Source organism: Crocodylus porosus, unplaced genomic scaffold (genome assembly GCF_001723895.1).
Source record: "Crocodylus porosus isolate Cpor-Errol unplaced genomic scaffold, CroPor_comp1, whole genome shotgun sequence".
In the NCBI taxonomy this organism is placed as follows: Eukaryota; Metazoa; Chordata; order Crocodylia; family Crocodylidae; genus Crocodylus; species Crocodylus porosus.
In genome coordinates, this window is record NW_017728886.1 from 80354588 (window position 1) to 80379458 (window position 24871).

The following is a 24871-nucleotide window of genomic DNA, read 5'->3' on the forward strand; positions in this document are numbered from 1 at the left end:
ACAGATGTGCTCCTTGATGATCTTCTCAAAGAGTTTCCCTAGGATTGAGGTAAGACTGACGGGCCTATAGTTGCCCAGGTCCTCCCTCCTTCCTTTTTTAAAGATGGGGACCATGTTGGCTATTTTCTTGTGTGCTTGGCAGAACTCAGGTTGCAAATTCATGCAATATATGTAAAATATTAATACTGTTTTAATGGTTGTCAACTTTACATAGAGGCCAGGCTAAATAGCACATTATTGAGGTTGTCATTGCATCTTTTTAGCTGCTTGGATTAAAATGATTCTTATTTGTCTGTTACCATTTGGCACAGCAGAACAATGAGCTTGGATCTGGTCTGTTCATTACCTATGATTTGGTGAACATTGGACATTTCATCACTACTGTTTCACAAATGAAACATCTCAGGGAATTCATGTTATTGCTTGATTCTCTCCAGATTGAATACAACCCCTTTTCCAAAAACCACCCAAAATACAGGCCAAAAATGCAATTCCTATACAAAACTTGATTTTTTTTCCCTATGTGGAATAAAATGTTGAGCTGGCAAAAATAGATTTTGACAAAAGCAAGATAATTTACCTCTAGGTCAGGTTTGTAACCAGATAGATATTCTATGGTATATGCATTTGGAATAAAGCAATATCCCATTTCTATTTTCTTTAACTGTTAACAAATGAGACTTATGTTTTGCTGAGGTTTTACTGTAACTACACTATAACTTATCTGCACAACTCAGCATACCTTCTCCATTCCTAAACAGTCCAAGTACCTTCTAAGGAAGAAACTAGATTTTGATTAAACAGAAGAAATCTCTATTGTTAAATCCATTTCATATTCTTCCTCTATAATAGTTGATCAGGAAACAGCCAGTTGAATTATTTGATTATTGTTCTGTAATAAATGTATCTATTTTATATTAAGATATTCTATAACAATCAAATGACTGGGATACATTAAAAATATATGAGGTCAGAAAGTACAGAATTGCCTTGGTTTCCCCTATACTTTTAAGAACCATTGAACATACTGTTAAACCACAGTAGATGATCACAGATGAACAGTTTGCAATGGCTGCTGGAGAAAAGGGACCGGGGAAAGAGAATTGCTGTGGTACTAATGATGTTTTAAATTTAGTATCTATTAAAGAACAATTTAACTGACAGGTTACCATAGCAGCCTAAATATATCTCATGTGAAAATTACCTTTGCTGCAGTTCAGAAAGAGATATGTTGGTGTTGGTCAGTAAACATATTTGCTTCATAACCACAACATCCAAATTTTAAAGAGTGCTTCTGAGTATTTCACATACTTACAGGATATTAACATTCAGGATTGTAACTGCCAACATAAAGGGGGAAAATTAGCCAATTATATTTGCCAGGTGTTGAATAGCTGACACTGCCATAAGTATTATTATTAGAAGTGATTTATCTGAGGTGGAAAACTACGGGTCTGATTTGATCTCAGTCAAATTCACTGTCATTACTCCTGCATTAGGCTGATATAAATGAGAGGAATCAAGCCCAGTAGATTTTATTCTGCTTGAAATCAAGGGAGTTGCCTTGTGAATGGCAGCAGACTCTGGCCTAACTCATTACAGATTTAAAAAAGCATAAACTGGCCATGACATTTATCTTGTTCTGTTTAAAAACAATACAACTATAAATGCTCACTTCACTAGCTGGTGAGAAGCTCTGAGCAATAATTTACCCTTGCAGAGAGAACTCAGCAAATGAGTCCTTAATCATGGCTAGTAGTGCTCCTGATTAAGGCTGCTCCTACTTCTCCCTGTAGGTTGTCATCAGCTGCTTCTTTCCCTCCTGCCCATGTTTTTTGTGTTGTAAAGTGGTGGAGGAGATAGGGGGAGAGGGAGTGAAGTACTGTATGCTGGACACTAAACCCTTTTACCAGCTCCTGCCAGTGAGCACCAGAAGGACTAATAGGTCCAACCAATTTCCTCTTGCATGTAGGCTCTTGGAACGGAAAAGGAAGCTAGAGTTTGCTGCTGGGACAAATTGTAATTCTAGGCTCAATTTAACCAGCAGTTGCTCTCACTTCATGAAGTTCAGCAGGAAACAGCTCTGGCTTCCAGTCAGGGTCTAAGGTACACTCAAAGGCAAGAAGAAGGCATTGCATTCATACTCACCCAAGTACCAGTGAGGTCACATAGGAATAAACCTTTTGGATAGTTTGGATAATTTACCAAAGTTGGATAATTAAGTTTTAAATAAAAATTGCAGTCTCTGTATTTAACTATACTATGGTACACAGGCCTTGCTATCTCCATGTCCATATGAATGATCAGTTCCTAGACAATTCTCTGGATTCAATTGCTTCTTTCAGATGCATAGTTAATAATAAGTAAGAAAAGTATGTTAAAGATGAATATTTTGCAAGAAGGGCAGTAACTTGTTGCAGCAATCTGGTCTGCAAAGAGTATAGGGATCAGTGTAGAAAACAGTCCTGTTTTGCTTTTTTAATGAAAATCAGATGTTACAAATTGCCCAAGAATCTTTGTGGACTCATTTATGATCTTGATAGAGAATGCAACTCATAAGCAGAAAGACTTTAGAAATACTGCATTGTTACTATGGCTAGTTACCCTGCAGCACATGGACATCTCCAAACATCTTGGTAAAAAGATCTGGGACCACAGGAAACATGCCCTGAACTAATGCACAGAGGGAGATTGGAGAACAGTGCAGAGGTTTTTGCAAAAGAGAAAGAAAGAAAAGAGAACATGGATTCCCTATATGGTTCCCATTTAGTATCACCACAGATAGTGCTGCTGCCAGACTACGCACACGTTCACATGGTGCCAAAACAGTAAACACTACAGTAATATTTTAATTTGTTCCAGTTGCTGGGGATCCCCAGGGGCTCCATGAGAGGTGAACTTACCTCGTCCTCAGCTAAACAATGAAAGACGTGTAAAACCTTTTCAGCAGGCAGAGAAGTATAACACAACCTTCAAGGAATTCCTTATTTGCCAAGCTTGGGGAGGCTGGCTAACGGCCTACTAAGCAGTTAAAAGGATTGTATTAACAAGTGCTCTCATGAACAGGGAAGACTTTAGAAGTTGGAATTTGTGGCAAGCAAGATGATGTTTTTTCCTGGAAAAGAATAAATTGCATTCTTGGAAAGGGATTGGTATTGACTCTTTTATTCTCTTCTCCCCAACAGAGGGGAGGACTGAGATTTTGTAGCTACTGTGTCAGGCATAATGGTTGTATTGGCCAAGCTGCCATCACTGAAACCACTACATTTGTTCCAAGAAAAGCGCCTTTCTCTCAGTACAAAATAAGAGTGTACAACCCTTCCATAGATTTCTTGTGGAAGAGAACCAGCTCTTCTGCTAGAAGTTAGATCAGATACCTACCAGGAAGATCTCCCTCCTCCTTATCTAACTTGAATGGCCAAACAGTTCTTTTGGGACAGAGAGATGCCCAGTGTCTGACAGTCCTGTTCATCATCCCTCACTGCAATGGAGAAAGAGCGCACTGGTTTCCTGATAGGCCACCAGGTGGCAAGCTGCCACAAAGCCCTGTGGGGACTGTCCCTTGGAATATTACCCCCTTCCTGCCAGCCAGCTTTCAGGAAGTTTGCCACCAGGGAGAATGTTCTGCCCCTATTTGCCCTCCCCCCACCTCATTCCTCCTGTTCAACCTAGAGGGGTGTATTTGTTGCTGCAGGGAGACAGCTGCATTGCCACAGTAAGGTTCCAGGAGCTGGGCTGCACATGAAGCAATTTAATAGTTAGCAGGGCCAGGAATTGGGGTGGGGAGGCTCTCTCTAGCCCACCTCCTGGCTCCTCCAGCACTTGGCATTATTTGCAATGTAAAAGCCAGCAAGGTAGGGAACCTGGTCACTGTTAAGGGAAGAATTTTAAACTGGAAGTTTGGGAAAAACAGGCCTGGAGAGCTTCCCCAACGCCAGTATCTGGCCTGCAGGCTTTTAAACTGCCATACACATGGTGATTTCAAAGTTGGCAGACCAGGTACCAGGGTCAGGTAAGCTCTCCCTGGCCCTACTTCCCAGCACCTCTGCCTGTGAAACTGCCTACTGATAGCATGCCCTCTTCCTAGGCAGGGGAGAGAACAAGCTGTCACTCCCCTAAGCACAGCTGTCTAGTGTTCTCTGACCTAGAGAACTCATCTGTGTAGTTCTCCAGCCAGTACACTCAAACTCCCAGACAATGTTTTTAGCAGTAATGTAGTGTGTTACAGTAGGGATTTGACACAAATACTTACCACTAGAGATGAATGCCTTGTCCATGGCCTGCAATGCAGCTATAAGGAATTAAGTGTCTACAAAGAGCATGACAGCTCTCAAAGAGCATGTTTATGCTGGTGTGATTCTTTTGTTTTAATTTGTTTTGCCTTTCTTTAACTTGTTTTTGGAGTGGTTTAAAAGTTTTCCATTGGAGTCCATCTGTAAACAAAGTTTTCTGAACTGATCTTGACTATGAAAATTATGATATAGCTCATGCCATTATTTTTTAAGCTTTCAGTTTTTCTACCAAAATAAAACCTGTCATTTAGAAAAGCATTCCAACCAAAATCACAGTAGGATAACCTACTTACAAACACCCTTCTTTCCTCTCTCCACCTTATTCTGAAGTGATTACTGTAAAATAGATGGCCGCCTTACAACCATCTGTGCTTCCTCATTAGTAACCTAGATATTTAAGAATCACATTTCCTTTTGCAGACTAAGTCCAATTAGTACTAGCTGACTTTTCAGTTCAACTTAATAGTCTGAGAATAAAACAAGTAACTAAATAACACTCCAGCCATAAAGCAAGCCCTAACAACCTCCTCTAGGCATTCAAGTACTTCATCTCTTGCAATGCTTCTTGCATCTCACCAGTACAAACTACTAAGAAAAGGAGAAACTGGTGTGGTACCTTTGTGGGGCTACCACCCCAGCACTTGGTCCCCCTCAGCCTCTCCATGGTCCAGCCCATCTGCCGGTTTCTCTCCCAGTGCCACCTCCAATCTCCAGCTCTCTCTCACCTCCAGTCTCTCGCCTGCCACAACTTTGATGCTATTTGGCTTGCTGTTGGGAAAGGCAGTCCCTCGGGCTAAGAGTAACTTTGCTGGTCATCTTTCCTGCCCAGCCAAGCCAATCCCTGACCTGGGGCCTTGTGCTGTCTCTTGTGCTTCCCCATTAAAGGAGTGCTCCCACAGGCTTCTGAGCACTGTCAGAGCTTCAGGTCTCACAGCCTTGGTCCCCTTTTTCTCTGGCCACAACCTTAGCCTTTGAACACTATTTAAGACAGAGGAGGGCAGAATGCAGCCCACGGGCCAGATATGGCCCACCAAGACAGTCTATCCAGCCTGCAGGACCTCTAAAAAATTTAGAAAATTAATATTTATCTTCCCCTGGCTGCCTGTCATGCAGCCCTCAACGGCCTGACAAAACTCAATAAGCAACCCTCCACCCAAAATAATTGCCCGCCCCTGGTTAAGACCTGGACTCCCATGTATTGGCTCTGCCTTGGTGGCAGCCCCTCCTAAAGTTCCAGTCTCATGATGCCCACCTCCAACCCTCTGGCTTAGGGCTAGCTTCTGGCACATATAACAAGGGAGTGCCACCTAGGCATTCCTGCTTGTGGCCTCCTCTACCCCTATAGTCACAAGTTCAAAAACCCCATCTCAAAACTCAAAATAGAACAAAAATGCAAGCTAACTGCTTCACAAAGCAAATAGTCTCCCTCCCTCAGGTAAATGTTGCCTGCAGGCCCTAAAGCTGTCAGAAACATCTCAACCCAGCTTCCCTGCATGGCTTGGGCGCCTGCCTGTCCATCTTCAGCAACCCCTCTCTCCCAGGAGCTCTACTCCCTGCTGCAAGCAGGGGCTGCCCCTTGCATGGTCAGGGACTGGACTTAGATCCCTCAAGCCCAACTTCCTTCTGACCATGTAACCAGGTCTTCTACACCCAGGGACCAGGTATACCTAATTGCTTCATTAGCTGCCTGTCCTTTTTTAGTCCCTGGCTCAGTCCACCAGAGCTGTTACTTCTTTTGGCCTTGGGTTTCTTACCTTCTCTGGCCTTCCTAGTAACTGGGTCAGGGGTTCTCTATTACAATAGGAAGAAAGCTCAAGTCAAGGTTTCAGTCCAGTTGTTCTATACCTGACAATACCATAACATGCACCTACCTTGCCTGCTGACAGACACAGCAGATCCAAGCCTTCTCCTTCTTCTGATAGGAGCAGCAGTTCTTGCAGATATTATACTTGCAGTCTTGGCACTGCCGCTTGCTATTGATGAGAAAAGTGAAAGGGGAGCAGCAGCGAATGCAACAATGCTCATTAAACTTCTGATGCTTGGAAAGGATGCTGCACTTGTTACCCTCTTCATCCAGCTTCTGCTTCATTTCACTGGAAGAAAGGAGAAAAAACCAATGAAACTGATGTTCTGTCTGAAGTTCTCTTTGTTCCCCACTCTGCTCCTCCAATCCCTGCGTCATGCAACAAAAATAACTTTTGTAGGTGTAAAATGCACGTCAGTAATGTTTATTCCAGGCCAAGAACTGGAAAAGAGGGGGCTTCTGCTTTCTACTCTTTTCTCTGACTGTGCTCCTGGGCAAGTCATTTAGAACTCTCTGGACTGTGTCCTGAAGCAAACCACTTGACTTCATTCAGTTAAATTGAAATAACTGAGATAAGAATCATTGCTTCAGCTATTCCATATGTAACCTGGGGTTAACAATCAGTAGGTTTGCTTGAGGATTCATTACTACTTTTAGAACACTCTGAAGATGAAAAACACCGTAAAAAAGTGAAAGCGTTGGTTGTATTGTGTTAAACACAACCTCCTGATTAATGAATACCTTTGAGAATAAAAGCATGGAGTTTGGTTTGTTCTGATTCATGGGATCATATTGTTCATAATGGCTCCAATTCAACGAAGCATTTAATCACATGCTTGATTTCAGTGAGAGTTAAATGTTTTGCTGATTCAGGAACAATATTTGGCCAACTGCAGGTTATTTGTGAAAATGTTTGCAAACCCCAAAAGTTCCATGAATATAGTAGAAATATTTTCTTGTCCAAATGTTCATAGCAGAAGTGTGTTATTTATTATTATTGTTCTGTTCATAATGCTTCAGTCGTTCATTGCAGGGAGCAAACAATAACAGGAGAGTTAAGCAAATGACCACATGAATAACAAAAAGTGAACAGAGATTTTAAATATGGCATAACCTGCAAATTATTCATGGAAGGCATCTGGCCCATACAATTAACAAACACTATAGAAGAAAAAAACAGGATTCTTTCATAAATAACTGGCTAAATAAAATGGAATTCTATAGAACAGTATTAATAATGAATATTTTGGCCACCTTTAATGACTGGTAAATATTTATTTAGCATTATGGGTATAACACAATAAATTAACAGAAAAAAGTCCCAATATGCTGATTTAAACTGAAATCAACACTTTTTCCATGTCCAAATTATTATAATATTGCTTAAAGGAAAGATGCACACACACACACACACAGATCCAGAGATTTGCTTAGGATTCATCATCTTAACTGCCATTTCTGCCTCTAGTGATATAAAGTGCATATTGTTCTCTGGCTTTGGTATTAAACAGAGTCCTATGGGCACATGAGATGTTTTTGAAAATGTAACACTTTCAATCTCATTAGCCACTGGCAATATTGATCTGTCTTGGAGCAGATGAAGAATACAGTATTTTTTAGTTACTCCTGACAGGCAGACCACACATAAGCAGTATGCAATGCAGTTCCCAAGGATAGGCTATAACTAACTATTTCTCCCAAAAAAGATATATAAACAATTTATTTATGTAGATGTCCAGTAGAAATATTAGAGGTGAAACAGATACAAGAATTGCATGTTAAGGGAATATGGTTTTTTTTTACCATGAACATCCTTACTGGATCACATTAATTTCTGATGCAACTCCATGAACTTGAGAGTTATGCCAAAGATTAATTGGGCAATTATGCTTAAAGAGTGTGCCAGACTTACTGTTTTTAAAGGTGGATAAATAAAGGAAGGTAAATCAATTGTATTTGACATGAGTGATAAAGAGCTATATTGCAGCTAGCACTTACATTGCTTCATGTACCAAAGGAAAGTGATAAAATAGCATCTTCCACCTGCCCCCCTTGCCAAGAATTGCAGATCCTTTATTTCTCTGTAGAACACAGGCAATGCATCCCAGTGGCTTTCTCCTGGGAGAAGAGTGAGGAGGATAGTAGGCACAGCAACTACCACAATGGAGTCTGGTTCTTGATAGTTTCATAATACATATAATAAAAGGCAAAGTCATTTGCTCTTTGGGGACATGGGCAGGGAATTACTGTGATGGTGAGTACTGGATATAGTATCTGAGCAGAAAGACTAAACTGGAATGTACACCACATGCTTTTAATGGACGTGGCCAATTAAGCTTTTCACCCAGGGCACTGCCTGTCAGATGCTGCAATTCATATCAGCAGACAAATCCACCTCTGGCTACCACCCACGATTGTGGACCTAAGGAGCTGAGCCAAAATGTTTCTCCCCATGCTGTTTCCTTGGACAGTAAAGCACATGCTCCAAATGAAGATAAAGGAGGGTTGCAATTTATTGGCAACAAGCTGCATCTTCCAGTTTTGAGAAAAGCTGAAAATGAAAAAGGAAGCCTTGTATGAAATCCATGAAATACTGAGAAATTATATTTTTACCATAATTTCAATCATGAGAATTCTTGTGTTCTGAGTTTCTTTGTCAACCCTAACCCCTTATACTACCTGAATGAAGTTCAAGGTCTCAGTCTTTCAAGACATTCAGTAGTCTGGTTCCTGGAAATTGCAAAGATGATCTATAGTAGCACTGGATTTATGACCCAGATACCTTGTTCTGGGAGGACCCAAGCCCTCAAACTGACCACCATCTCTCCATTTGATAATAGGCAAATTTTATTGATACACTGTGACAGCAGATAAGAATAATGGAAACAATTCTAAATCTACCAGTCCTAGAGCTGCAGAGTCAAGGTACACCTAGCCAGTATGCAAGCTTCCCTCTGAGGTTCTCTCTTGAATGACAGATGTCAGCATCCTGGAGGTAGGAGGCCAAGCCCCAGTGGGGTGGGTGAGATGGGCTGGTGATATGTCCTCTATCCAAGGTGGCCTTGGGTTCCCCTTTTGCGGACCCTTTGCTGCTCTAAAATCCCTACTTTTTGTAGTCTTTCTTCCTTCTGATGATTCTTCATTCTTGGGCATCACTGATTGGTCTCTCTGTGGTCATCATACTGTTCATATTCTGTCTTATTAGGATATTTCTTTGTTTCACAAACCCATCACATGCACACATCTTAATCTGGTTCTTTCCCAGTTTCTCCTAATTTGGTCCATCTACCAAAGCTGGAAATCCCCAGAGTTCTGCACTTGGGCACTCTAACTTGGTGCCACTTTATTTCATGTTACGGAACACTGTGCTGCATGCCTTCAGTTTCCCAGCCTGTGTGTCTATTTGCCTCTGTCAGATACAGTGGGCCTTGAAGAAATTGAGACAAACAGGATTTTTAGAAATCAGTTAACCCTTGCCATTGCCTAGACCATTGTTCTAATGCATATTTAACTTTACCTTCAAACCAATTCCCAAAAGCAAACCTTCAATTACCATTTTTTAGTCAACAATCTGAAGACCAAGATGAGGACTATGGTCAGTAACTTTCTAAATCTTGTCCAAACAGGGGACAGAACTCTCCTGGGGGGTAGTTGGAGACTGTGGAATAATCTCTCATAGGAAGGAAGGACCATAAAAAAACCTCAACATCTGCCTCAGACCTTGACCTCATTTTCTCCACAGCAAACCTGGGCCATTAATATTAAAAATCAATCAAACAAACAAACAAACAACAAAATCAAACAACACCCCCCAATCTTCCACACAAAATGTTCTCCTTGGGAAAAGGAGAGAGAATGAACCACATAGGAATCACTTAATGCACAACTGGAAGGTGACTGGATACAATCAGTCATGAGGATATTACAAGAAATTCTACAGAATAGAGCTCGTTCTAGCTGAAAAAAATTAAGCCTGGATTTAATTTTTTTTGTGATTGTGAATCACTTTTACTCATCTGTAATGTAATAGAGGCAAAGGTACATGCCAAGTGTGGTGGAAACTTACTGGAGTCCAGGGAGAGGTGGCGAGATGCTGCGCCAGCAGTGGAGCATAGTGAAAGTGAAACCACGGCGGCTGGAACTTCCACAGATGAAGATCAAAGAAAAAACCTGTGGCAGATCTGGGAGGAGCCAGGAACGGCTCCTGCATCTGCCTGGGTGCACTTTATAAAAGTGTGCCATGGTCGATTGGCTGGGATAGCGCCTGGCACCCAGAGAAAAGTTCTGGCCAGAAGGAAGCCAGAGGGACCGGAAACAGTGTTCCCAGCTGGCCCAGGGGGCCAGAGCAGGCAAACATTCCAGTGGAGGAGGCTTGGTGGCTCCTTCAGAAGGGGAACACCAAGGGAACACGGGGCCAGCAAGGGCCCGAGGAGTTGCTAGTGGAGGCAGCGTGGATTGAGGGCGGCAACCGCAGTGACTGGGACACTGGTGAAGATGACAAGGACCGAACCCTGGCCAAGGAAATGGGCAACACGTACCGAATGTGGGGAGCAATCAACATGCCAAGGGGGGCTGGAGGCCGGGGGCAGTCTGGCTCTGACTCAACCAAGGGCAAAAGAGGGGCTGTGTGAAATGCTCCGTGCAAGTACTATCACTAGCTGATAACTAAGAAACTGAGTTGAAAGAGAGGGCCTGAGTACTGGCGGTGGCAAACAACATCACAGTTGGCATTAGGCGGGGTGTAGGGAAGGTGGAGCCCCAAGAAGAAACAGCAGTGAGGAGGGCCTAGGGAAGTACCAGGGGAGGCAGGAGCAGACATCGTCCTCCCAATAAAATGGACTTATCATCAAAGACGTGGCAGACGAGACCCCTGGGGAACTGACCTGAAGTCACTCCCAATAGTCTGGCCTTGTAGCCCAAGAAGCCATGGCGAGGTTCATGAAGAATCCCAATGCACAACACTCAGGGGAGAGGCATGGGAGGCTATACCAAGTTTACCCTGAAAGTCTCTTACTCAGTTACAGAAATACATATTTTTTTTAATTGTATTTCACAGATGCATCGGTACATTTTTCAGGGACTAATGTTTATTAATTTTCTAACCGAACAAAATGTCAATTCCTTGGAGAATCTCTGAAATATATATATAACAAACTTTATTCCATGTTTTTGTCATGTAATCCTCAGCAAAGCTATCTTGGAAACATTATTTAGAATAATGCTTTTGGTGTAGTTCTCTCAATTATATTTATATTATCACTGATAATCCCTTTCCATTTTTCACTTTCTATGCTATCTAAAAATCTATTCATTTACTTTTTATTGTCCTTGAAAGTTTTTTACCAGCGTTTTAAAGAGGCAAATTTTGCTGCTTGACTAACTTACGTTAGTAATTTATGATATGTATGGTGGGTGTCCTTTTGTTCTATAGAGATATGCAGTTTATATAAGATTATATGAGTTACGGGAATGTTTACTCCAAAACCCACAAAGTCATAGCAGCATACTGGTGATGAAATAGGGTAAGAATAAGTTGGGACTATTGGATCCTATTTCCAGTTCACTGAGGCTACTATTGTGTTGGGTGACCTTATACAAATCACCAACTTCTGTGTTTCAGTTTGCCCATCGATCAAATGGATAATACATATCTAAATACAAATCCAAACTTTTTGGGATACTTAAAGGTTCTCTGGAAGTACATAAGCATCATCATTTTTAGAATTCAAATGTGAAATACTGCTTCACTTCATACTCACTGACAAAGCAGATAGGTGGTACACTTTTATGACCTCTGCCTCAACAGCAGCATTCAAATACCTGATCCAAACATAACTCCATTCCAGTCAATTGCATCATGCAACTAATTGAGTTCCTTCTTATTAGCAAGTATGACTGGACTTATTTGGTGCAGAACTAGAATTGCTAATGCTCTATTTGTGCTCAGAATTGGACAGGTCTATTTTGGTGGATTCCAATGGTTTTGAAATGTCATCCATTTTCCCCAAATGTGATTGGCCCCTCTCCAAAAGTAGCTTGAAAATGTTAAAGATAACTCTTCAGCGTTTAACTTCAGTAACAATGCCCTTTCCTCTACCCCTTACAGATCTGTAAAAAATCATCTATTGCATACAACTGCAGCATATCCTAAACGCATAAACAGTCAGAAAAACAACCAAACACACCCTTGCTATGGAAGGACGGTAACGTCTTGCTTAAGAAGGCATGTCTGGTTTTGACTTGCAGAATGACAAGGTTATTTTTCTTTTTTCTAACTTCCAGCTTGCTATTTTTGAAGCTCAAAAATGCTGCAATGATTCTATATGCATTTTAAGAAATGAAATGAGTCTGTAAAAACTGTAAAAACCCTGGATGGTCTGTTGTACTTGGGGCATTAGATGTGGTTATGTGCCTCAAGGGGGAAAAAAGCTATGATCTAAAAATATGAAATCACAGTGTTATGTATGTTGGCAAAAGGCTGAGATAATATAGCATTTAACCCCCCCCCGAAGTTAATTAGTATGCTTGTGAAAAAAGTATGAAAAGATGTTACCATAAAAGGTATTTGTAATGAACTTATAACGTAGAATAGGTAGGAACCCTAGAATTATAAGTCCGATCTGATCTAATCCAGCATTTTTGTACCAGTTGTTTGCAACTCTCAGGGAAGTCACAAAATGCAATCAAGAGAGTTATGGGTTTTTGAAAATGTTACTAGGTCTCAATCAAAGAAATCCTCACGACCCTACTATTCCAATAACTTCACTTTTGAAGTTCAAGTATTCTTTATCAGCCTCTCAAACCACAACTGCAAATGTATATATTTATCTTTAAAATGTATACAGCTTTACTTTTACTTTAATAGCAAGTGTAAGGAATTGACAGTTTATTGCAGTAAGATGACAGGCGCACAGTGTGAAAAGGCTGAAAAAGCCTGCCCTAGGCTCAAACAAGTTCTAGGCTTGATGCAGGACTCAATTGCTGCAATGCTACCATTTGCAATATGAGGATAAATCAGCTGATCACAAAGGTCATAAAAGCAAAACTGTGTAAGGTGTGCACTAGTTAGCATGTGCAAGATCAAAAGTGTGCCTCCATGAGCAGATCCATGTTGACCAGTGCCACTGCCTGAAGCACAGGTTGGCATGGGTCCTGACAAAGAAGTGTGGGATGCTGTCAAGGTACATCACATCCACAGCTCTCCTTGCATCCACAGAGCCAGTCATCTCATCACAGAAGGTGTGACCCTCCTGGGGACCTTACCGAAAGGGAGGAGATGAAGTCCCTTTCTGTTCACCTGCCACAACTTGATATGCAAAATAGAATTATACAAAGAAGGAGGCTCCAGTAATGGGTGGTGACAGTCACCTTAAATACAAACTTCTCCCCTTTTGGAGTGTTTTTTGATGCCCCACCTCTCCTACACCTCTTCTACATGGCAACTAGATTGTAGTTCAAGTGGTATTCACCAGAACAGTATGCAATAATATGTCCTGCCACCCACCCTGTATTAGGGCAAAGTCAGACATGTCAGTCTGGCTAATTAAATAATAATGAATAGGTATTCACCTTATTAGTCCACAATCAGTATTGACTCAAATAAATGAAATCAAATTATTGCCGTATACATATGCCTTGCTCTGGCATCAGCCTTTTAGTACATCCAAAAAGAAACAAAGAAAATTACAATAGGGCGATTAAATTTGTCGTCTTACATGACCAGCTATTTGGTGCTTTGTGAATTCTGACTCATGTGACACTTCATGATGATCCTCCAGCCATCTGTGGCTCACCAGTTATCCTTATACCTTTAACTGGTTACCTGCTGTGTGGTTGAGGACTACTCTGAGTCCTCCTCCAACAAGCTTCTCTGGGCTAAAACCTTGGAGCCTCTGTCTTTCAGCTCTGTGAGGCTCAGGACCCTTGTGGCAGCCCTTGCCAGGCTCAGCAACCCATGCTTGGGTCAGAGCCTGTATGCAGGGGTTTTCAGAGCAGCCTCCACATTGCTCCTCTTGCTCAGCAGTCCCCTGCCAGTTTAAATGCCCCACTCACTCTATTTCTGGGTGTGCCTTTATGACATCACTCCCTGCATTTCTTCCATTGCGTAGGGAGCATGTGTGTCTAAAGAGCCGTGCTGGTGGCATGTGCTGCTGTCATTTCACCGCTCTGGGACCGAAAGGTAAATCCTCTTTGTTGGCAGCCCTCCCCAGGCCACTTTGCCCCACAGCAGGGATCATATTGGACCATATGCCGCCCCATACTCGAGGCCCCATGTGAGTCACCTCAGCCAGCAATAGAAGGCAATCAGGTTGGTCAGGCATGTCTAACCCTTGATGAATCCATGTTGACTGTTCCTAATCACCTTCTACTCCTAAAAGACATTGGATATGGATTCCTTGAGGACCTGCTCCATGATTTTTCAAGGGACTGAGTTGAGGCTGACTAGTCTGTAGTTACCTGGATCTTCCTTCTTCCCTTTCTTAAAGATGAACACTATGTTTGCCCATTTCCAGTCATCCGGGACCTCTCCCAATCACAGTGAGTTTTCAGAGATGATGTCCAGCAGCTCTACAATCACATCAGCCAACTCCCTCAGCACACTCAGATGCATCACATCCAGCCCCAAAGAACGACAATGTCCAGCTGTTTTAAATAGTCCCTAACCTGGTTTTCACCACTGTTAGATGCTTACCTCCTCCCAAACTGTGCTGCCAAGTGCAGTAGTCTGGGAGCTGACCTTGCCTGTGAAGACCGAAGTGAAAAAGCATAGAGTACTTCAGCCTTTTCTGCATCCTCTGTCACTAGGTTGCCTCCTCCATTTAGTAAAGGACCCATACTTTCCCTGATCCTCCTCTTGTTGCTGACATATTTGTAGAAACCCTTCTTGTTATCCTTCAAATCCCTTGCTAGCTACAACTCCAACTGAGGTTTGGCCTTCCTGATTTCATCCCTGCATGCCCAAGCAATACTATTATACTCCTCCCTAGCTGTTTGTCCAAGCTTCCACTTCTTGTCCAAGCTTCCTTTTTGTATTTTAACTCACTGAAGAGTTCCCTTCTAAACCAAGGTGGTTTTCTGCTATACTTGCTAGTCTTCCTGCATATTGGGATGATTTGTTCCTACACATCAATATGGTTACTTTAAAGTATGGTCAACTCTCCTAGACCCCTCTCCCCTCAGAGTGGCCTCCTAGGGGATCTTGCCTATGAGTTCCCTGAGAGAGTCAAAGTCGACTTTTCTGAAGTCTAGGGTCCATACTCTGCTCTCCTTCCTTCCTTTCCTCAAGATCCTAAACTTAATCATCTTGCTATCATTGCTGTCCAAATTGCCATCCACTACTACATTCCCCACCAGTTCTTCCCTCTTTATGAGCAGCAGTTGCCCACTCCTGCTTGCACTTCCTTCAGGTCACCTACTTCCCCACTTACCTCAGGGCTTTGGTCTCCATCCCTTGGCGAACTTAGTTTAAAGCCCTCCTCACTAGGTTAGTGAGTCTGTCTGAAAAGATACTCTCTCCTCTTTCCATCAGGTAAATCCCATCTCTTCCTAGCAACCTTCTTCTTGAAACAACATCCCATGGTCAAAGAAGCCAAAGCCCTCCTGGTAACACCATCTGTGCAGCCAGGCATTGATCTGCAGGACACATGCACTCCTGCCTGGGCATTTTCCCTTGACCTGAAGGATCAAAAAGAATACCACCTCAGCCCCTGTCCCTTTCACCCTTGTACCCAGAGAGTCTCCCCTGGCTGTAAGTATTACTGGTGCCCACATGGATGAACAGCATGGGGTAGTAGTCAGAGGGCTGGATGAGTCTCAGTAATCCTTCCTTGACATCTCAGATCTGGACAAGCAGCAGACCCTCCTGCCCCAAGACAACAGGTCAGGCCAGCAGATGGATGGCCCCATCCTCCTCAAAAGGAAGTCTCCAACTATCACGATCCAATTCTTCTTCTTGGTGACAGTGGTTTTGAGCCTTCCAACTTTGGGGAGGCCACACATTTCCCCTTTCACCAACAGAACGAGCTTCTCCTTCTCTGTTACTAGGGCTCCATATCTGCAGGACCTTCCCGAGGGTATGGTGAATCAAGGTGACTGCTTTGGGTCCCACGCTTTGAAGGACACCACACTTCAACATCACAGCAAGGAAAGTCTTAGCAGAAGTCAGAAAGCTGGAGCCGGAGCTAGAGCTGGACTCATGCAGCACCCCGTAAACACCCTGTTCCAGACCTCCCTGCAGGGTGCAGAAGAGGCTGCCATGGCCCCAGCAGGGTCTGGCAGCACCTCACGGGATAGGCTGGCAGCAGGTGAGCCCTGCTTCTGGCTCTAAGGGCTGTGGCAAAGGTACTGCCTAACGCCCACCCTGCAGTACAGCCTGGCCTGGAGCCACACCCTAGGGGTGTGCGGGACCCAGGACATATCAGCCTGTGCAGGGCCCGGGTGAGGGGGTGTTGAGCAGCTGGAGCCAAAAGTGCTCAGTGGTGGCACAGCTAACGGTGTTCGGCGGTGATGGCAGAGCTTGTGGGGCCTGGGGCAGTTGCCCTGATTCACCCCCCTGGGGACAGCCCTGCCCTGAGCCTTTTCGTTTTGAATTAATATCATGCATAGTTTGTTGTATATATAAGTAGGTAGGCACTAAAGTATTGTTTAATAGTGTGTTTATGGAGTACCTGTGCTAAAATTTGCAGCAATTTCAGAAAAGGTAAAATGCATCAATTCTGGATGAACTAAATCTATGGATACTATATGAAAATTGCTACAGCTTTGTTTATTTCAAGGTCGGTGTTTTTAAATCTGCTCCTCACTTCCATGTGCTCAAAGGGAGTAGGGTCTGACAGTAAGGAAGAGGGAAGAAGCTAGAGGGTAAAGAAGTTGGGGGTGGCAGACAGCAAGGGGGTGTCCTAACCCACCAGATTTAGTTTCCCTGTTGTAGCAGTGGGAGGGGACAAATTTAAGGAAAACCTCCAAAAATTAATTTTATACCTGGAAAATTAAAACAAATTTATATATTTTTCACAAATAGAATCTGAATTCTATTGGAACGTCATCTTATATTCAGGGTCATCTTATAGTCAAATAAATATGGCATATACACATACACACACAAAATGTGTACGTGTAACATTTTACAATTACCTGCAAAAACCCCCCCCAAACCTCCATGTTAATCTATCCAAAGTCTGCAGCTAGGGACCCCTCCAGGATTGCACAATTATTATTTTTTTGTGCACAAGATATTGATTCAGCAGATGCTGAGTGCCATGGAGGGCCAGACAGCAGGGAGTGTATGATAAATACAAAAAAACAACAGAAAGAAATACAAAGGAGAGCAGGAAAAACACGGTCTTGCTGTGGGGGAGCACTCTACACAAACCAGCTCATAAATAATTATGAGCAAGACACCTGTTGTAGCAGAGGTCAGGAAGAGCAACATTGGACCATACAATTATTTCAACTGTCATTCCATTCTCCTCCATACTATCTTACTGATGCCTCTTCTGTAAGATTGTTTTTCCCTTGCAAATTTTATTGCTGTAACCCATATAAATGTTGTCACAATTAGTGAGTACTTGATCAGAAATTTGACAGCTTTCAATATTTTTCTTCTTCATCTTTGTTTCTTTTACAAATACAAGTAAATTTAGATAATGAGATGATTTATACCCATTGGTCAGGCAAATTTTAACATTTTTAAATGATTAAGAAAGGGCATCTTTTCACCCATTCTATTCAAAGCTTAGGTCTTAAGGTACACAAACTGGATCTGGCCTGCAGTATGATTTTATGTGGCCCATAAAGCCTGGGTATTGGCACCAGAGGGCTTCTGAGACAATGGGGGCTGGCATTCATGCATTCAGTGGCAGCCATTAGGTCCGAAGTGCTCAGGGTCTCCCCTGGCAGTATTATTGGTGCCCACATGGATAAGCAGCATGGGGTAGTAGTCAGAGGGCTGGATAAGTCTTGGTAATCCACAGAGCAAGCAATGACCTACCCCTCTTAAGTGCTGCCAACCCCTGCCTTAGGTGCAACCCTGGTCCTGCTGAAATTAATGGTAAAGCCCCTTTGTCTCTACTGACACCAAGTTTTCACTCCTTGACAAAAACTCTACAGTTGGAAACCTGAGAGCATTAAGAGAGACTACCATACAGAAAAAAGGATCTCTACTCTCATTTATATTGATGTAAATAAGGAGTAAATCGAATGAAGGCAACTGAAGTTCATTGGTGCAACACCCAGGTAACAGATCAGAATCTGTAAGGGATTGTCAAAAGTGCTCAGCATTGGCCATATTCTGCTCTCGTGGAAGTAAGTAGGAGTTTTAACACTGACTGAGCACTAACATCCCTACCTACCCTGCGTAGAAAAATATTCACTAGAGCATTCCCTGCAGAATTATCAGTTGTACCAGCACTGTTAATAAAGCAACAGCTTAAGCAGGGAAAACCTGATGGCTAATCTCAACTGCCATGCAACTTTAGTGCAAAAAAAGGTCTTATAAGGTAATGAGGGTTTTTGGAGCTTTTAGATGACTTACATTTGCCTCTACAAAGGTTAAGTGTGGTAAAAGAACAAAACAGAAACTCAATAATCTTTACACAAGAGTTTGGGATTTTTTAGTGCTCCACACTACCCTGCCGGGAAAGGCATGTTAAATTCATATCCAAGGTTGAGTAAATAAAATATGAATAGATTGATAAGTTGCACCTTTAACAACTAAAAATGTGATGCTAAAGCCTCACTGAGGTGGTGCTTCAAAAACATTCACTCTCTGCATACAAATGTACCAGGCATTCAGGATACAACCTCTTCTTTAAAAATGCATAATAATGGAAGCACTGCATTTTGTTTATTTACATGCAGTCCTGACAAAAGGGAAATGGAGGTATGTTAACTTGCTGTATCTCTTATTCAATATAATAAAATAGATGTAGTCAAGGCCAAGCCAGGGAAGCTTACTGCTAATCAAGATGAACCAAATTATACTGCTGATGGGCCCCCTGAGTATCAGCATGCCTCACACGTACGTATATCATAAAAATGCACAACAGGCAATGCAATTGCTAAGAGAGAGAAATGATTCAGATGGTACCAAAATCAGAAGTGAGCACACAGGCCCAACATGAAACCCAGGCTAACTATGCCAGTCCCTGACTTATTCTGATAACAATTTCATGTCTGGGTAAAGCAGTTTCACCAAATGAATGATTCACGCTGTGTTACTTATAGGGTACAACTACACAAGCAATTAATGCACAGCGGCAAACTCTGGTACATATCATGCCGGCACACTGAGCTGGGTTGAAGCAGCCCCGACTGGCCAGGAGTCCGGGGGGTCAGCCTGTTACCCCAGGTCTGCTATGACCCAGCTCAGTGTGCCGCAGAGGGGCTGCCTGGGGCACAAGGGTGCTTCAGTGTGGGACTAGCCAGCAGGCAGCCCCTGCACTGAAGCACCCTTGTGCCCCAGCCAGTCCTGTCAGTGTGTACACATGCATTGCTGCAGAGTAAAAAAAAATTCTGCCCTAGGAGTTTAGTACCAAGTAGTGGCAGAGTTAATTAGTTTATTCGGTCCTAATAGCACTGCACGTATAGATGCTGAGGGCTAGGAACAAACATCACACCACATAAACCAGTTTAAGTGATCAGAAACTGGTTTCAACCTGTAACAGAACTGGTGTTCAGTGCACATAAACCAGGTTGAAAATGGCTGAAACCAGTTTCAGATAAACTGGGTTGAATGTAGTATTAGACTTAATTGATTTGGTCAAACCAGTTTATGCAATGTCTGTCCCAGACCCCTTCCTGGTTTAAGTTAAATCAGAGTCCTCCAGCATCCCAGATGCTTTGCAACTCTGGGCGGGGCTCTACTCTCTGCTCCAGCCCAGCAGGGCTGGCCCCTCCCCTCTGCTCCCTGGCTGCAGATCCAGACTACATATAGTACATATAGCAGTGTCTGCCTGGCTTCCTCCTGCTCCTCCTACCTCCCACTCACCATTCCCAGCTCAAGCAGGGATTCCCCCTCTCTCCTCATCCTTACATGGATACCCCTCAGTGTAACCATACCACATGCTGGCTACAGTCCATGCTGTGTCTGTGTTAGTCAGACAGGACAAGGGCAGACAGGACAGTGTTGGCTTAGGGATTTTTTGACCTAATCAACAGGTAGTTGGTAATGTCTCTCTGTTCCTTCCTTGGAAAATGTTGTTTAAGAACTTGAATTAACGAGAGAGGCTTTGTTTTGTTTGATGAGCTGACAAATGCTAACAACTCCCTGCTATGTAACTCAATGCTCTGTTATCAACACTGGGGGGGGGATTGGAGCTTCCTAATCAGAGCATCCTGCCAGGGTTCCCCTCAGCTCAGCACTGTAGAAGGGAAGGGAGGGCTACTCTAGCATCCCCCAGCTTCTAGCCTGAGCCACTACAAGCATGTGCCCACATTTCTTCAGTCCAGAGGGGATGTCAGTGCAGTTAAAAACTGGTTCAACCTAGCCAGGTTAGACTAACCTGCAAAGACTGAATCAATTCAGGCTCAGGCTTTTTGAACACCTGTCCCTAGTTGAGATGTTTACTGCAGCGCTAATTAGGCAAGTAACTGTCTTATGTATATATGCCCATAGACACTATACTCAATTAGAAATGACCAACATGTCAGAGCATAATTAGATGGTAATGAACAACATTTTGATATTATTTTAAATTCTTTCTTCTCTCCCTGTAAACCTGTAAATTGTTAAGGGTCATTGTATTTAACCCCGTTTTCTTTTGTCAGGTTATATTTTACAGGGCTGAAACTCTTTACTGCACGTTTGACTAATGGAGTTTGAATTCAGTTAAGTTGGCAAACACAGAGAAAAACAGGATACTGAATTAAACAGCTATTCTTCTGGGTTTTCTCATGATGTCAGAAATCTCCAAAGCAAAGCTTAAGTGATTACAGTAATCACCCACATTCAGAGCTGGACCTATTGCTTTATCATTCAAATTTTGCTGGATTATTTTATATAAAATGTAGAACTATTTCTGGCATTTAAGCTGTTTTGTTTATCCTCTTGTTTCCCCTATCCCTTCTCTTTCCCTTTCCTTTCTTTCCTTGAAAATGCTGTGGGGAGTAGGTCATATCAAGGACAGACCTTAGTCCTGTGGTCTCCCTTTTATAATGGTCCACCTTTCACCCAAACATGATTCTGGGTCCCATTTACCGCTGGGATCAGGCCCCGCCAGCTTTTATTGGGCTTTTTATTGCAGCTTTTCCATCAACTGCAAGCAAAGATGAGTTGAGGTGTTACTCCTTTTTTAATATTAAACATTTTCATCCTATTGTTTTCAATCCAACTGTGCATGCATGAAACTGTGAGGAGGAGGAGGGGGGAAGTTGGTGAAGGGAGAACATCATTTTAATTGGCCCACTAGGAGAAATGGCTTCATCATCCTCAGCAGGTAGTTCCCCTGACCTTAACTAATTGGAAGATGAAGGGTAGATAGGAGCCAGCCCTTATCCTTACAGGCATGTATTCTCACTAGGAACCTACCTAATTCACAGGGTCAGTCCCCTGATTTCATGAGCAGAACACGGGCCTGGACAGCAATTTCATGGGAAGAGCATAGCAGCATTCCCATGATTGGCTATGGGGCACTGGTGGCCCTGCCCCTTGCCTCTGACTGGCTGTGGAGGGGACTAACTGTTGTGTGGCTCTGCCCTTGCTGCTGATCGGCTGCAAGAACTGTCCATCATGCAGCCCCGCTCCTCACTGTTGATGGGTGGGGTGCAGTGGGGTGTGGCCACATGACAGGCAGCCCTTGCAGCCAATCAGCAGTGAAAGGTGGGGTAGAAGCCATCTTACCAGCATCCCTTCAGCCAGCCAACATCCTTTCCCCTCTTTCTGGTGACCTGCCACAGCACTCATTAAGGCTTTTGGGTTTTTTCCTTGTGGATTAGATGGTTTCCACAGATTTTGCAGACAGTGCCCAGATTTCATGGAGTCCGGAAAATTTGTGAAACTGTGAATTTGGTAGGTTCCTAATTCTCAGACATCCTACTCCACCCTCTCCGGGTATCTTGTTATATCCTCTACCATCCTTTCAACACTTGCCACCCCACCGAGGTCGCGGGGAAGGATAGTTAAAACTGTCTGATTATTTTTTTTCTTTAAATGGTTCTAAAGTCCTTTCTCAGAGCTGCTACACAAAGCAATATATTTTCCTTTAAAAACAAAAAAAGAGAATTCCTATAATTATAATCCTTACTAATTATGTAAATTGTTTTCATTAAAAAATTTGATTACTAAAACGTGTATTGTATCCATTTTATATTTCCATCCCATTAAATATATGGAGTACATTATACTAGGCTATTAAAGATCCTAAAGACTTAGTAACAGAGCATCATTACAGTTTCAACACTTATTAAATCCCTCTCAAAGATTCTGCTTCATACACTTTCCATTTTCTACTAAAACCTATTAGAATTGTATTTTGTCTTTAACTGAACTTTGGGTATATAACTATTTCCAGATGAGTTGCAAGGCTTTCTGTCTGTCTTAAAATCTAAGCCCAATGGTCAAATTCTATGTAAAAAGAAGTAGATATGGCTCCACAGAAGTCAAATCAGATATGCATGCTTATACCAGCAGTTTTTCACGCAAACTCCATAGCCAGGTATCTCATCAACATACATTTCTACATCCTTATTATGTTGTTATTCTGGATTTATCAACTTCCAAAGCATAGGTATAAAGCATTTCTCAAATTTATTATTTCTTTAGAGCTACCTGTATATGTTGTTACACTAATGCATTTTTTTCTGCTATGTAAAATTACAAGGTTAGTATGTTGGGTCCTGCTAGTTTTGACAGGTTAAAGATTATGTTTTGAGCCATAATAGCAACCTTCTTTCCCCCACTTACTTATTAATTATATACTTATGAACAGTACAGGAACTCAAACATTCTATATATGTTGTCATGGTAACAGAGCTATCTGTACCTTTCCTACTCTTGCTGAGCACATCCTATTGCAGGGGTGGGCAAAATATAGCCCACAGGCCAGATCCATCCTGCCACACCAAGTGATTTCATCCAGCCTATGGATGCCCACCAATTAACTGTACCTTGCCCAGCCCTCACATGTTGCTCTCACCCTGCATAGAAGGGCCCCGGCCAGCACACAGCTTGCAGGCAGGGCCACTGCTGCAAGCTGTGTTTTCTTAGAAGATCCATAGAATAAAGTTTCCAATAGCCTCGCACAAGCATAGCCCTTGGATCCTGCCTATCCAAGCTAGCTACACTCACAACTTTTCCATACCCCTGGTGCACAAGAAATAGGTTATACTTATGCATATTGTGCAAAACACTAATTTAATCACTTAAAGACCTAAAAGGACAAGTGTGTAAGTCCAAACAACTGACATAAAGAAAGTATACACATATGGACAAGGAATCACATTTAGGTTGCTTCTGTGCATTTAAAACTACAACTATATTTCTGCATATATACATAAACTGCTCAATTTCAAAACAAAATCTATTAAACTAAATTATAATGGTATTATCTCTATTCTAAATAGGCCATTCTTTGATTAATACTTGTATCAATCTGAATCAACAAAATGCATTTCCTATTTAATACAGATACGACACCCATGTATTTTACATCAAATGCTATCATTTCTAGAAGCAATGTCATATCATATATTATAACTCAGAAAGCTTCACAAAATCCAGGGGAAGATGCATTTCTCTGCTCACTGAACACAGTCTCTAAGGTTGTTAAAATGACAGCACACTTGATTGCTATAGTAACACAAGCACTTAAACCAAAGATTCAAAAATTATTATTCAATATGGATTGAGGATTTCATTAACTGAAATCCAGAAATACTTTTATTACAGGCCTGTTTCTGCAATTTTAATAGTAGTCAACATTCATATGTAAAGGAATATATACTAGTAAATACAATGAAATTTGAGAAATCAAGCACCAATAATAGGAATAGTTGAAATTTTAGTGCATTTAATTAAGAAAAAAGGACTTTGTTTTGAATGCTTCAAATATAGCCACTTTTATTCAGCACCCCTCACTAAATGCATATCATGTTTTTAGTCTTGTGCAAATGCCAGAAGAGAAAACCACTGACACATGACATCTACAAACAATGACTTGTGGAGATTAATTGCTAAACATTCTGTTGGGGAGAAGATCCACCTCCCCTATAGAAGGGACTGCAGAAGTGGCCAATAGCAGCAGGAGGATATTACCAAACCCACATGTGCAGAGCCTCCTTGGGTCTGTGCACTCTATGCTCCTTTCTCAAACCTTCAAACAGGACTATGCAACTGGCATCCAGCAAGTCACATCCAGTCCACAAGGGGTTAACAGGCAGGCTGCCCCTCCCCACTCCCTTCCCCTCCCACCCAGCTGCCACTGTGCCAGTTGTTCTAGCTGGGGTTGCCAGGATCGCTGATGAAGCATACTGTAGAAGGAGGTCTGTGAGCTTGCTGCCCATGCAACAGTACCAGTGGGGGACATAGGAGGGGTAGCTTACACTGCACCATGGTTGAATATCTATTGGAAATCTGCATAAATGATTCCATTGTAATCCAAAAAATAAATTTATATTATCAGATTACTACAGGCTTTTAAAATCATACCGACTAGAATCTGACCATATTGGGTAATTTCTCAGAGTATAATTCCAAAACTTGGAACTCCTAGTTCTCCATCTCATTTTACTACATCTACTTTGTGTTAATGTCCCATAACTCTAGTGAACTCATAGTGAT

General features: G+C 42.3%; 1 protein-coding gene across 3 annotated transcripts in view; it reads right to left on the reverse strand.

The window, feature by feature from the left end:
* MYRIP (myosin VIIA and Rab interacting protein) overlaps nucleotides 1-24871 on the reverse strand; it is a 403309-nt gene that overhangs the window by 215882 nt on the left and 162556 nt on the right. For all 3 annotated transcript variants that reach the window (XM_019537529.1, XM_019537520.1, XM_019537510.1), the window contains exon 3: nucleotides 6164-6385. In XM_019537529.1, the coding sequence (XP_019393074.1) occupies nucleotides 6164-6385 (222 nt within the window). The remainder of the gene's footprint in view (nucleotides 1-6163; nucleotides 6386-24871) is intronic.